Genomic DNA, 13,689 nt, shown 5'->3' on the forward strand with positions numbered 1-13,689 from the left:
TTTGCGGAGCCAGCTTTCTGCTCCTACCTCCCATGGGTTCTGGGGATCACACTTGAGCTGTTAGGCTTGTGAGGCAAGTGGCTTAACGGACTAAGCCGTCTCACTGGCCACCGCCATGCAATTACTGTACCGCGCCTGACACGCGCTCAGGATTTGCTGAAGGCGGCGTGCCACACGGCGCCAGGCTTATGCCATGTATTTTGTGAGTATCATGCTGTGAAGGTGCCCCAGGTCACTGAAGCCTTCCCTGCTGTGGGTTTAGAGACCAAAGACTCTTCTTTTTCAATTCACAGTGACCCACAAGGGGGTTGTCCCCCATTGCCATACAGCAGGGCACTGAGACACAAAGTCAGAGATTCACGCCGCCGTCCTCGAAGCTGGTGAGTCAGCCGTGAAGCCCCTGGCCTGGCAGGAGCCGACTTCCCTGCTCCCCATGCGCTTACCCTGGGACCCAAGTCCAGTTCTTTCCTGAGTGATGGGCCTATTTTGGTCTCTTTCCCACTGACCACAAAGACTCAGCTCTGGTCTCAGAAATATTTGGGTCGTTTTTATTTAAATGTCTTGTGTTCCCTTTAAACCAACACCAAAAAGAGAAATTAATTTTTTTTTTCTTTTTTTGCTGTTCCAAACAGGAGAACCGCTTCAGTGAAGGGCTGGCGTGTGTCTCTGGAGCTGGGTGGGGAGTGTGCGTCCTGTCCGGCGGCCACCCTGGGGAGACAGCCAACCCCGGAGGTGGCTTCCTGGGAGTCTCATCCTGAGCAGACCTGGTCTCCCCTCCAGGAAGGGCTGGGCTTGGGGACAGGCCATGACTATGGGGCCCAGTGTACCCAAAGGAAGGGATGAGGGGAGGGAAGGTCAGATCTGGAATGTTCCGTGGAGGTTGCAGGGTCTGGAGAATATATTTGGTAGAAAAATAAGGTGCTTTGGGAATTTGTGCAGTCTGTGCCCTGCCTGCCCAAGAGAGACCTGCCCTGCTGGCCAAAGGCTAGTGAGGCGGGAGTACAGACAGAGCCTGGAATCTTCCAGCCCATGAAGGATTCCGGACGGAAGACAGGCAGCGACCTTCTGTTCCTGCTGGAGGCTGCCTGGGCCTCTCCCTTGCGTGTGGGCTGCCAGGCGGTGGGCCACATAGGTAGGGGAGCTGGCTATCCATTGTGGGCTTGCGGGACCTGGGCCCTCACTCAGAACAGAGTGCTTAGGGGAAGCAGTACCAGTGGGAGCAGCCGGGGCCCTAGGGCGGGGCTGCTCGTGGAGCGGGCCGAGGCACAGTGGTCGACGTTGGCCCCAATGCAGGAAGCATACGCCATCACGTGGGGGATGTAGTTCTGCTCATGGACGCCGTGAAGCAGGTGTGCCATGGGGCCCTTGGCAAAGACTGCCACGTCTTCCCCACCGTGGGTCTCGTGGCGCAGGGGGACAGCAGACTGGGCCTGGTAGTTGTTGTGAGCTGTAGGCCAGAAATATCTTTTGAGTGCCTGCCTGGGCCTCAATGCTGTAAGAGAAGCACCCCCTTTTCCTTCACCCCCAGACTGGCTTGCAGGACCTTTTCACAGAAGAGGAAGCCAGGGCCCAGGGTGGTGGCGGCAGGAGAGGGTGAGTAATTCATCAGAGGCAAGTAGGTTCAAACTCAAGCCTGCCTGACCCAGAAGACCACACTCTCTGGCCCCTACAGAGTATCCATCCACTAAAACACATACGGTACCTACACAGCCCAGGCACTAGGCTAGGCTCATCAGACCCATTTCATCTTCCGGGGTAAAGTCCCCAGAAGGCAAAAAAAGCCTTTCACGGGAGAAATTAAAGCCGAGAAAGGTGAAATCATGTGTCCAAGTTGCTAAAGTCCTGGAGAGAACCCAGACTGAGGCTCTGACTCAAATTTGGGCTTCTCCAGGACCACATCAACCCATGCTGGAGGGATACCCTTTCCCCTCCCAGCCCTGGCCTTGGTGGTCTCACCATAATCCACCATGGAGACATTCTCTCGTTCACCGTCCACCACCTTGTAGCCAGGCCCGTTGCCGTAGAGGATGGCTGTGAAGGGCTTCTTGTCTGTGTCACTCAACATGGGAGCCAGACCTGCGGAGGGAAGGGGGCCCAAGGTCACACCTGGAAGTGTGGTCGGAAGCTCCCTACCCAAGCCCTTCGGGCTCTGTGACTTGGTATCCCTTGTGATCCTTCAGAAGCCCAAACTACCTTCCAAATGCCAATGCCGTTCACCCCCCATCATGTCTCCCCTCCCCATGCATCTACCCTCTCTCTGCTCGCCCACCCATCACCCAGTTGCTCAGCTCGCTTGTATTCTCCCGCCTGTCACCAGTATCTCATTTTTCTTCCTCAGTTCTCACGGGATCCCAGCCACCTTGCTGGCTTTCCCACACCCCCAGGAAGTGGCCTACTCACCAAAGATAGAGTTGCCCCGGGGGGTGTATCCACCGAAAGTGAAAACGTGGGAATGATCTGCAGTAACCACGGTCAAGGTGTCTTTCTGGGAAGTCATAGCACCTGCCCTTCCAATGGCCTGGTCCATCTCCACTGCCTCGTGCAACGCCTGCTTGGCCTTGCCCTCGTGGTGTCCATGGTCAATCCTGCCTCCTAGGGACATCACGACAAAGGCCTCCCATGAGGTGACAGGGGAGGGAGCCATGCCTCCACAGGCCCCAGGACACTGTCATCATTTTAACATCTCCTTGATAGGGAATGACAATGACCTTCATCGGGGACTCCCCAGGTCCACCTCGGGCATCGCACATAGTCGAGCGGCTTTCAGAGGGCGGGCGAGGAGAATGTGGTGCACAGGCCCATGTGGAGAAGGCAGAGTGACCGAGTCAAGGGAGAACTGCAGGGTCAGCGCTGGGATCTTTCCCCCATCCCTCGGCTCCCAGCTCAGCAAAGGCCAGGGAAGGGAAGGGGAGCATGCACAAGTCCCTACTGTGTGCTTAAGTCCCTACTGTGTGCTGGGCACGACAAAGATTTCACAGCAACCCTGGGCATGGTGATTCAGCCCTGTGTGTAGACAGAGCAACCGAGGAAGCCTGGGGAGGGGGCTCATTCCCAGAGGGGTACTGGATAGGAGGAGCTCAGGTCTGACTCATTCCAAAGCCCCTAGTTCTGTTTCCTTCATGAACACATAAGCAGAAAGCATGGGGACTTCTGGATGGACTTCACGGTGGCACAAGCCCCCAAATGTCTAGGAAGTGTCATGGTGGCCTTCCAGAAAGGCCAATGGAAGGTTGAATCTCATAATATTAGCCCCGTGGAGTATATATGCAGGCCCTTGGCAACTGCTTTTCTTTATCTGCCCGTGGGACGCCACCTAGTGGTCACTTCCAGTTCAGAGGGTCCTGGGCTGGGGCTCCAGGCCGAGCTGGGGCTCCAGGCAGAGCTGGGGCTCCAGGCGGAGCTCCCCCCCCACTGACTTCACCCTCGCTGCTGGCCTGGCTGGCTGGCAGGGCAGGCAGGCTGGCCTTCTCTTTGTTGTGGTTCTGGGAGCAGGCTGGCCTGGCCTTGCTCTCAAAGAGGACCACTCCCGGGGGACCCGTGTTCACCACCACTGGTTCCTGGCGCTTCCTCAGATCGGAGGCCTGTTTAGGGGCCAGACCGCTGCACTGGTGGGAACCCCAGGGCTTGGCAAGAAGGTAGCCTAGCTGGGGTGGTGGCCACTGGTCTCTGGAAGATGGAGGGGCCTGAGCAAGCATGTGTATATTGGGGATGTGTGTGTGTGCATGTGTGTGTGCGTGTGTTCGTGTGTGTGTGTGTGTGTGTGTGTGTGTGTGTGTGTGTGTATGTGTGCAGACACACCCACATGTCTGCGTGGGGTGAGTACATGAATATCTCAGCAGGGCCATGCAAGGGACCACAGAGGGCAAGGGCTGTTGAAATTCTGGAAGATTCTGGAAACTTTGTTACTTCCCATTGTCGCTTTGGCTCCTATGTAATTACAATGGTAGCAATGGAAACACTGAAGCCTCACTCTCATTATCTACCCCCCAGGGCTCATGTGCTTGTTAGTTCTGGGTGTGTGTGTGTGTGTGTGTGTGTGTGTGTGTGTGTGTGTAGACACTGGAGATGGATGCTACGTGTCCTTTCTCAATCACTTTCTCCTTTATTTATTTTTAAAGTACTTTATTTATTTACTGGTTTTTTTTTTTGAGACAGGGTCTCACTGTGTAGCTCTGGTTGTTCTGGAACTTGTTACACAAACCAGGCTGGCCTTGAACTTACGATGTAGACCAGGCTGGCCTGAAACTCAGGGATCTGCCTGCCTTTGCCTTCTGAGTGCTGGAATTAAAGGTGTGTGCCACCACACCAAGCTTTTATTTTTAACTTTAATTGTACACACACACACACACACACACACACACACACACACACACACACACACACAATTATGCACATGTATGCAGTGTCCATGGAGACCAGAACACGGCATCAGCTCCTCAAGAATTGGAGTTATAGGCAGTTAGCTGTGAGCTGCCTGATGTGGGTGTGGGAACCAAGCTTCCTGGGAGAGTAGCAAGCACTCTTAACTGCTGAACCATCTCTCCAGCCTCAAGATTTTTCCCCCAACTCTCCACCTCTTTCTCTCTTTGTGTGTGTGTGTGTGTGTGTGTGTGCATGTGTGTGTGTGTTTGTGTGTGTAGGGGGTGCCTACGAAGGCCAGGAGAGGGTGTCAGATCCCCCAAAGCTGGAGACACAAGTGGTTGTGAGGTGCCTGATGTGGGTGCTGGGAACTGAACTCGGGTCCTCTGCAAGAGCAATATTTGCTCTTAACTGCTGAGCCATCTCTCCAGCCCCTCCACCTCCATTTTTTATTTTTTTCAAGACAAGGTCCCTCAGTGAGCCTGAAGGTGATGAATTCAGCTAGGCTGGCTGGCCATTGAGCCTCGGGGACCCACCCATCTCCACCCGTCCAGTGCCGCCCAGGCGCTCATCACCACGCCTGACTTCTCGGGATGTTTTGTGATCTGAACTCGGGTCCCCATGCTCGAGTGACAGGCACTTCACTGACTCATCTGCCCCAACACTCAGTCCTTGCTTTACACTTCTGAGCACAACGGAGCTGAGTCACCGCTCTAGGACAGGGGACAATTTTTGGCCTTATTTTACACACATGCTTAGTGAAGGTCCCATGGCTGTGGTGGATAAGGACGAGAACCCCACCATCATCTCTCCACCCTGAGCGCAGGTGGAACTGTTTTTGCATGGGTGATGCTTAGAGGCTGGATGGCCCTCCACAGCCAGGTCCAGAGAAAGACGGCTCAAAGGGAGACGGCTGCCTCCTCTGCCAGGAAGCCCTCTCAGATTGGGTTGGTGGAAAGGCAGTTCTCTCTTCACCCCTAAACTGGCAGTTCTCTTTGAAAACTGTACCATCCCACCGCCTAACCCGTCACGTTTCTGAAAGGTTAGTCTCCATCGGGCCCTACCTTCCACCAGCAGGAAGAAGCCTTTCGGATTCTTTGTCAGGATCCTGAGGGCCACCTCCACCATCTCGGAGAGCGAAGGGTCGGTCAGGTTGTTTCTATTCAACTCATACTGCATGTCCCCGGGTTCAAAGAGACCTGTGGGCAAAGGCAAGAATGTGGGTGCCAGGAGTCCTGAACCTGCAGGGAGGACCCCAAGGAACCTGGGGTGTCACAGAGGATACAAAGTGATACAAACCCCTACGCTCAACTTGCGGCAAATGTAGCAGGGAGGGAATCTTGCCTGGGAGACTGTGTGGATCCAGAACGGGACTCAAGAGGTGGTGTTTTTGTTTTGTTTTGTTTTTTGTTTGTTTTTTCAAGACAGGGTTTCTCTGGGTAACTTTGTGCCTTTCCTGGAACTCACTCTGTAGCCCAGGCTGGCCTCCAACTCAAAGATCCGCCTGCCTCAGCCTCCCGAGTGCTGGGATTAAAGGTGTGCGCCACCACCGCCCGGCAAGACTTTTCATTATCCGCACAGCCCACCTCACGAGGGCCATGGGGTCTACAGCTCACCTGACCAGGGGCACAGGGTGGGGGGGGGCGGTGTCTACGGCCCACCTCTCAGAGGAGGAGGAGGAGGAGACAAAGGCTCTGAGTGGCCCAACAACTTGTTGTTTTCAGCAGGTGAAAGGGCAGATCTGCGACTCAAACCCGAGAGGACACAGCACCATATCTCTGAGGCACTGGACTCTGGACGGGGCTCAGAGGGGCAACATAAGCGTGTGCACATTTGTAGGTGAGGTCCGAGGGCACAGCGGCCTGTGCGGTGAAGCGGCAGAAACTTAGGGGTCATTGTCTGCTCTGCTCACTGGCCCTGGGCTACTCCCATGTGAGAGCCACCTCTCACCCGGTCACTGTGCGACGACGTCACCATGCGACGGCTGAACAACAGCTACGGGAAGCCCAGTGCCACGCCTCCCCGAGCATCTTGGGAGCAGGAGCCACTAGCCGCCCACAGCTCAGGCCCTGTGGCCCTCCTGCGGGCAAGCTGGCCTCTGTGCCAATAGGCCTCTGGAGTGCCCACTCTCCTTGCTGGTCACCACTCTCTGGGGAGCAGGGGTCACCCTGACGACTGGCAGGGGCTGCCTGGCTGGTTCTGTCCTGACTCTGCCATGTGCCGCTCCCTCTCTGATCTTGGCTTTTTTTGCCAACTGGGGCTCATCTCCCTGAATAGCTCAACACCTCTTTTCCTCCCTCTGGAAAGGCCCTGCATGGGGGTGGGGGGCTGCCTCTTACAGCCCCAGCCATGGGATCCCCACCTTCTCTACTTACCTAAGAGGTAGTCCACCGTGGAGGGGTCGAGGGCCAGCAGCTCAGTGCGGTTCCAGACATAGTGGGAGTGCTGGGGGGTGGGAAGGGCTGCGTCAGTGCAGGTTGGGAAATACGGGGGACAACCCTGGCTGGCCTCAAAGTCAGGGTGGTTCCGTTTCCCTGCATCATTTAACATCCTGCCCTGAGCACCTACCTTCTCTGTACTCAAGAAACGACAGATATACAGGGATTATCATGTATAACCCGGGTAGATGAGGATCCTGGGGGTTGGATCAAGGAGGGCTTCCTGGTGGAGGTGATACCTTTTGGGGGGGGGTCTTGAAGGCAAAGTAGAAACTGATCCACCTGAGATCAGGGAACTGCTTTTCCCACAAGGGTGTCACAGGGTAAAAATGAGACCACAGAGACCTTGAATGCCTACAGGAAGGAAGGAGTGGTGTTTGGGGGTCCCTGGAGAGCCAGGCAGGAGTGAAGTCCACCTGCTGTGCCTTGGGAGTCCCACCCCTTCCCCAGAGCACAGGAACACAGGGTGAGACTCGGTGTGGATTATCCAGGGCCCAGGTGTGTGGTCCCACACTGTGAAGAATTTGCTGTGTCCTCAAGAGAGCTCCTTGCCTTCTTTGGGCAGTGGCCTTAGGAGCAGGTTTTTGTTTCTGTTTTGTTTTTCCAATACTCCAATACTCCTCTGGGAGCAGGGAGAAGGGACGGGAGAAGGGACACAAGAATCAGGCTCAGGTCCCCAGTGCCCTGCTGTGTCAGGCAATCCCCACAGCAGTCTCTCAAGCTGTCCCCATTTTACAGATGAGGATGCTGAGGCACACATACATCAGGGTATTGAGAACCACTTCCGGGCCATACTATTGATGCCCAGAACAGGGACCCTATCAGGCAGGGCTCAGAACCATAGTACGGGTCCCTCCCCATGCCAGGAGTCTATACAGAGTCCTGGGGCAAGAGGATGGCTTGCTGGCCCTGATCGTGGAAACTGAGGCAAGAAGGGGGGTGGTGTTTCTTTGGTTTGCCTGTCCAAGCCTGCCCTAGAGGGGAAAGTCGCTCACTCGCACACCCTGTACCCATGCATGGGGCTGTCCCCAGCTCAGCACCAACCACACTCTTAGCTCAGCCTCATCCCATCAAGCCTCCCCAGGGACCGCCCTGGAACCCTGAGAAACCCAACCCCAGAGTGAGATCAGAGCGGCTGCCCGGCTGCTCCCCACTGTCTTCAGCCCTGACCACAGTCATTTCCAGATCCAGCTGCCCCGCTGGCCCACAGCGGCAGATTTAAAGGGCCAGAGGCCGCTGGGAGGAACCAGGGCCTGGCCTGACCTTGCTCCAGCCTCCCAGCCCACCCACGCCCCGGCCCAGGGGATGTGCTCTGAGGACTTTACACCTCGCTCGCTCGTACAGCTTCTGTTCAGCTGTGTTGGCCTGTGATCTGTCTGCCCTGCCCTGCCTCCCCCTATGTCTCTCGCTTGCTCACGGCTTCTGTGGTATCCTCTCTGCGTGCCTGTAGATCCCAACTTCCTGCCATCCAGGCCCACAGCACTCCCTGTGTTTGTGTGCCCCTGTAGGTGCCAGCCTGCCTGGGGCCCATCCAGGTGACTCCCTGACCCTGTCACCATCCCCCTTGGTGCCCTCCCTGCAGGGAGCAGGAGTGTCAGTCACGGGTCGGTAAGGGATAGAATGAACAGGACCCTCACTGGAAGAGGACATCTGAGACATGGGTGGGGGTCCCGTGGCCCAAGGTCCCACAGCTGACCCCATCTGCAGCCGTTGGCTACCTTGTGTCTGGGTTTGAAGCTCTTCCAAATGCTGATGAGGTCCAGGCCATCCAGCCTTGTGCCCCTGGCCTTCTCATCCAGTTCATATTCCACATCAGTTCTGTTCTTCGGGTACATGTACTTCCGGCCGCCCCCCATGATCACCTGAGGGACACACAGCCATCACAACCAGGGTTCTAAATTGTCCAGAAGCCCTAGGGGTCCCAACCTGGAAAGCAACTACCAGAGTCTGGGTGGAGATGTGGATGCTTGCCCAGCAGGTAGGTCCTGGGCCAGTGTTCTCTCAGCCTCTGCTTGTTCAGATTGGAGAGATGGAATCACTGATCTAGCAGAACTGTGGTTTGGGGCTTCTAGGTGGAACATCAGTGTTCCTGAATGCTTACCCCACCTGGCTAACACCCCCTGTGGAGGAAAGACCATTTACTGTGTGCCAGATCCGGAGCCACTAAGACAGAGTAACTCACTCAGCCTCCTACCCAAGCTGCAAGGGAAGCGGCCAGCATTTTCTCGATTAGACACGAGCACAGAGATGAGATTTCTTGCTCTTCAGCCACACAGTGGCGCACAACACGGATAAGATTCAAACCCAGAACCCAGTGTTTCTCTCCCAGAAGCCCCTGATGGCTCTGCTGTACGCCTAAGCCAAGGAAGGGGCCCCCAGGAGTCTCTTCTCCCACAGTGAGTGGCTTCGGCCAGGGAGGTCTCGGGGCAGCCCAGCTGGGAACCAGCCCACTGCCTGGGCAAACATGGGCCAGCCTCACGTCTGTGTAATCACCGCCAGGCTAATTTTATCCACTGTGGCTGGCATGCGCGGGCAGACGGACGCGGGGTTGTTTGTTTGCCTAGGGAATCCATGTTTGAAGTCCTAACTATTTTTAAAGCAGCGGCCAAGAACATAACAGCCACAGCCCATGGTGACCACCATACCGTGTCCTCCTGTCACCGTGGGCAACAGCCCAAGCTGCTGCCCCTGGCTGCCACCTGAGATCCACTGTCCCCAGATGGGGCAAAGTTCTCTCTCTACCTTCGACTCTATTTCCCAGGGTTCTACGGGGTAAGGAGAGAGATGGGTGTCTGAACTGGCAGTGGGCTTGGGGAAAGTACCCCAGGGACAGCCAGGAAGGTCAAGGACACTGAAGTAAAGAGCTGACTCTACTGCCTGTTAACCAAAGGCCTGTTTTGTTTGTTTGTTTGTTTGTTTGTTTGACTTTGCAGGGCCTCAGTTTCCTAGTCTATAAAATGGGAATGGCTGTCCAGAGAAGAAAGGCAGTCATCCAGGGTCACTGGGGGACCCCACAATGGAAGATGTCCCTACAGAAGAGGACAGTGAAGATGCACAGATTCATTCCTAAGGAGGCCAGGTCTTGTCCCCACCATGTGGCAAGGAACTGGGATAGTGCAGACTGGGATGGGGAGGAAAGGACTCCAGGTCGCTGGCGCCTTCTGTTCCCACAGAACCTGACCCCTTGACATTCTCAGAGTGGAACTGAAGCCCCCAATCTTCCTGCCGGGAGCGCTTGGTTCCCAGCCCAACGGAGACTTCACACGGGCTCATTAAAGTCCCAAATAACAGGCTCGCTGTTCGCCTTTGGGGTTTAGGTTTGTGTCTTCCCCTCTCTCTCTTTAAAGCTCAAGATATTTGTTTTCAGAGTGGACACCACGATTTTCGTTTCATGAACGGTCTGGGAGGCTTTTGGAGCAGTGGTGACAGAGGGCAGAGGGGGCCTTAAGGGTTTCCTTTCCCACTCCTTAGCTCATGCTCTCACGGCTCTAGGAGACCCCAGCTCCCTCGCTGCCTCCGTCCGAAGCATCTTGTCCCAAAGTGCCTCTCGCTGGCCAAGCTGGCTAAAGAGTTCCTGTAATTAGCTGGGACCAGTGTTCTCACACATGACCTCATCCTGGCCTCCTGCAGCACACCCTGGGAGCCCTGGGAGCCGGCAGGTGGGAAGTGGGAGGGGAAGGGAGGGGAAGGGCTGCCTGGAAGGTGGAGATAAAGCCAGACCGGTGGCTGTGTCCCAGGTGACTCTTTCCTAGGAGGAGTCAACAGGACCAGTGGTCCCGAAGGCAGCGCTTCACCCGCTACTTGGAAAAGAGCGCGCGTGCCTGCGTGTGCGTGTGTGCGTGTGTGTGTGTGTGCGTGTGTGTGTGTGTGTGTGTGTGTGTGTGTGAGAGAGAGAGAGAGAGAGAGAGAGGGAGGGAGATTGAGGAGGGCAGGGAGACACGGCACCTGGATCTGAGGGCTTTCTCTGAGCCTCAATGGATCCATATTTCAGGCTCAACGGGCCTAAGTCATGGTCAACCCTTGTAGTAGAAAGAGAACAATTCAGAAGTTCTCCCCAAGAGCTGAGGCCTGCATGTAAGAACGTGTTTGGGGGTGTTGAGGTGTGTGCGTCAAGGACAGGTGGCCTACATGTAAGGGCTGCCGCTCACACTCACAGGGCAGGCTCTGCGCCAGACTCAGCTGGGATTTACTCACTTCGTTCTTGCAGTGAGCTGCTGGAGCAGGTCCAGTTGGCAGAAGGGTTGTACAAGGGGAAGCTCAGAGAGGTTGGGTAACGGCACAGGGTCACAGAAGCAGGCGGCCAAGAGCAGAGAAAGGGTGGGAGAGGCATGGCATGCTCTGGACCTTTCCTGGGCATGTCAGCTCTGTGTGCAGGCACGTGCCACTCTGTGCAAGCGTGAATACGGAGGGCAGGCCATCCCTAAGACCACACCGTGTGTCCATGTTTCCGTGTCCGTGTCTGTGTCCGTGTCCGTGTGTGTGTGTGTGTGTGTGTGTGTGTGTGTGTGTGTGTGTATCAGTGTATACTGAGTGTATGCAGCAGACGTCAGTGGATACCAGGGAGGTAGGTGGCAGTGAGAACCGGGCATGGGGAGCAGCATCAGGCCCTAACTCACGGAATAATCCCTGGGCACTCCGTTCGCAGGGTGTGGCAGCCACATGATGGTGTGCCTCACAGAGAAACCTTCCAGTGGGTGCCTGACCCAACCACAAATCCCCTAATGGTCTGGGAGCTCTCCCAGGTGCGTGGAGAACCCCGGCCTTTCCCAGGCCATCCGGGGCCTAAGCCCCACCCCCCGCCCCAGCACCTCACTGTCCCCCACCCTGCCACCCCGTCCATGCCTGGTGCTCCCACTTACATCAATGTCCCTGATGTTGTGCATTAGCTGATACGCGATGTCCTTGCAGCCCTGGCTCAGAGCCTCCGGCGGCATCTCATTATCTGAGTACCAGTCCCGATCAGCCGAGTGTGCGTAGGCTGCACTGGGGGTGGCGTGATTTACCCGCGTGGTGGTCACGATGCCCACAGACTTCCCTGAGGTGTGGGACAGGAGAGGTTAGCACACCTCGTAGATAAGGAAGTCCCTTCGGACTTCTACCTCCCCCTCCCTGCCACAGACTGCCTCCCAAAAAATCAGTTCCTCTGGTTGCCTGGGCCTCAGTTTCCCTAGTTTGCCTGAAGGCAGATGCAGCTGAACACCCTTCCCTGTACCTGAGGTGGGCTGAGGTCCTCTCCTGCATCCATGACTTGTGAAGCCCATGACTAAAGGAAGCCCTAGGCAGCCCCAAAGGGGCCTCAGATGGAGAGCGAAGGGCTCTGTCACCCTGCCTTCCAAGTCCCTGGGGCAGAAGGAAGGAGCAGTCACTCTGAACTGCTGCAGGCTGGCCCTGACTCGGTGCTTTGACCTCCACTCAGAACTTCACTACAGTCGTGCCCACTCTGTAGTGAAGCGCACAGACCCCTCAGCTCAGAAGGGGCTCCCCTGGGCCCCCTACCCAGGGGAGCCAGAGGCTCTGGAGAGCCTGCTTCCACCCTCCCACGCACGGACGGGGAGACTAAGACCCAGACAGTCACAGGAGCTCTGCCTGTGATGGCTCACCAGCATCCTTGGCCCAGCGCAGGATGGAGGTGACCTCGTTCCCCTGAGTGGTGTTGCACCGCGTGCGCTCAGTGGCCGCACTCACTCCCACAGTGCCCTCATTGGCCTTCACGCCACACAAGTAGGCCGTGGCGGTGCCCGCGCTGTCGGGGACCTGAGCGTTGGTGTTGTATGTCTGCGGGTGGGAGGGAGAGTCAGGGGACGGGCACCCACCGTGGACACCCCACCTCCATTCCCATCAAGGGAACATGTGAGGGGTGCTGCTGCTCATTGAGGTCCCCCCCGGAAGCAGAAGGTCACCTGACCGAGCTGCCTGCTTCCCATGCCTTGGCAGAACTCAAGGTTTCCCTCTGAGTCAGGGTCTGTGGATCCAGCCAAGGGTGGGGAGCAGGTGGGTCGGGCAAAGGGAGAGGAAAAATGTCCCTGAGGGGAGGGGATGCCGGGAGGGGACGGTGGGTCTGAGAGACCAATGTGGCTTCTCTGCTGCCCCTGCAAATGGTCACCACTATGTCCAGACTTCCCAGGGAGATCCTATAGGCCTACCTTCTTGGCCTCCATGAGCCTGAGAGCTCCCCAGAGGTGCAGAAACTACAGCCCCCCCATTCATCCACTAGAAGAAGCCTTGCCAGGAGGAGCTTGCTATATTATATACCGTCCCCCAATAACCACAGCTGCCCCCCGGCATGCAGGGTACTGAATGACTCACACTGGTAATCTAACCTGGGAGGTGGGAGCTAGGCTGACTCTGTTTACAAAAACACAAGAGCAGTCACAACCAAAGGTGTAGGGGTCAGGACAGTGACTACTGTCAGTGGAGGAAGTGACAAGGACAAGACACGGCTCAGGGGAGAGCAGGTCTATGTTCCGTTGCAAGAGCCAGGTGGGTGTTGGTTACATGGACACCTGCAGCTTGGGAAAGAGGCAAGCTAGACTGCACGTATTGTTTCCTGGGCATGTTACACACCAACAGGATCTAGATCAATGTGCGAAAAGCCTCAAAAAACCTTGGGAATGGCTGCTCCTGTCCTGGTTCCACTGTGGGACCACTCGACCCAGGAGGTGTGAGGGACCTGGGCCAGAGCTCACCTTGGAGAGGGCCACAAAGGGGAACTTGTCCATCTCCAGCCGCGTTTCCTCCCCCGTGTTATGGTGAAGCTGGCCCTTAAGGATGCGGGCGGCCGTCACTGTGGAGACGCCCATCCCTGTGTGCAGACAGACAGCTCAGACTCTCAGGCCTGCCAATCAGTTTTCCCAGGCATCCAGAGCTCTCTGGTTCAGTGCCAAGACAGTCA

General features: G+C 56.4%; 1 protein-coding gene across 6 annotated transcripts in view; it reads right to left on the reverse strand.

The window, feature by feature from the left end:
• Positions 1-525: 525 nt before the first annotated feature.
• The window catches only part of Alpl (alkaline phosphatase, biomineralization associated), a 56,379-nt gene continuing 43,215 nt past the window's right edge, over positions 526-13,689 (reverse strand). For all 6 annotated transcript variants that reach the window (XM_015999295.3, XM_042272125.2, XM_042272126.2 and 3 more), the window contains exons 4-12: positions 13,484-13,599; positions 12,398-12,572; positions 11,657-11,832; positions 8,516-8,659; positions 6,735-6,804; positions 5,424-5,558; positions 2,401-2,592; positions 1,957-2,076; positions 526-1,447 (exon numbers count right to left, since the gene is read on the reverse strand). In XM_015999295.3, coding sequence (XP_015854781.1) covers positions 1,182-1,447; positions 1,957-2,076; positions 2,401-2,592; positions 5,424-5,558; positions 6,735-6,804; positions 8,516-8,659; positions 11,657-11,832; positions 12,398-12,572; positions 13,484-13,599 — 1,394 coding nt within the window. In that variant the 3' untranslated portion in view covers positions 526-1,181. The remainder of the gene's footprint in view (positions 1,448-1,956; positions 2,077-2,400; positions 2,593-5,423; positions 5,559-6,734; positions 6,805-8,515; positions 8,660-11,656; positions 11,833-12,397; positions 12,573-13,483; positions 13,600-13,689) is intronic.

This window comes from Peromyscus maniculatus, chromosome 2 (assembly GCF_049852395.1).
Source record: "Peromyscus maniculatus bairdii isolate BWxNUB_F1_BW_parent chromosome 2, HU_Pman_BW_mat_3.1, whole genome shotgun sequence".
Lineage (NCBI taxonomy): Eukaryota > Metazoa > Chordata > Mammalia > Rodentia > Cricetidae > Peromyscus > Peromyscus maniculatus.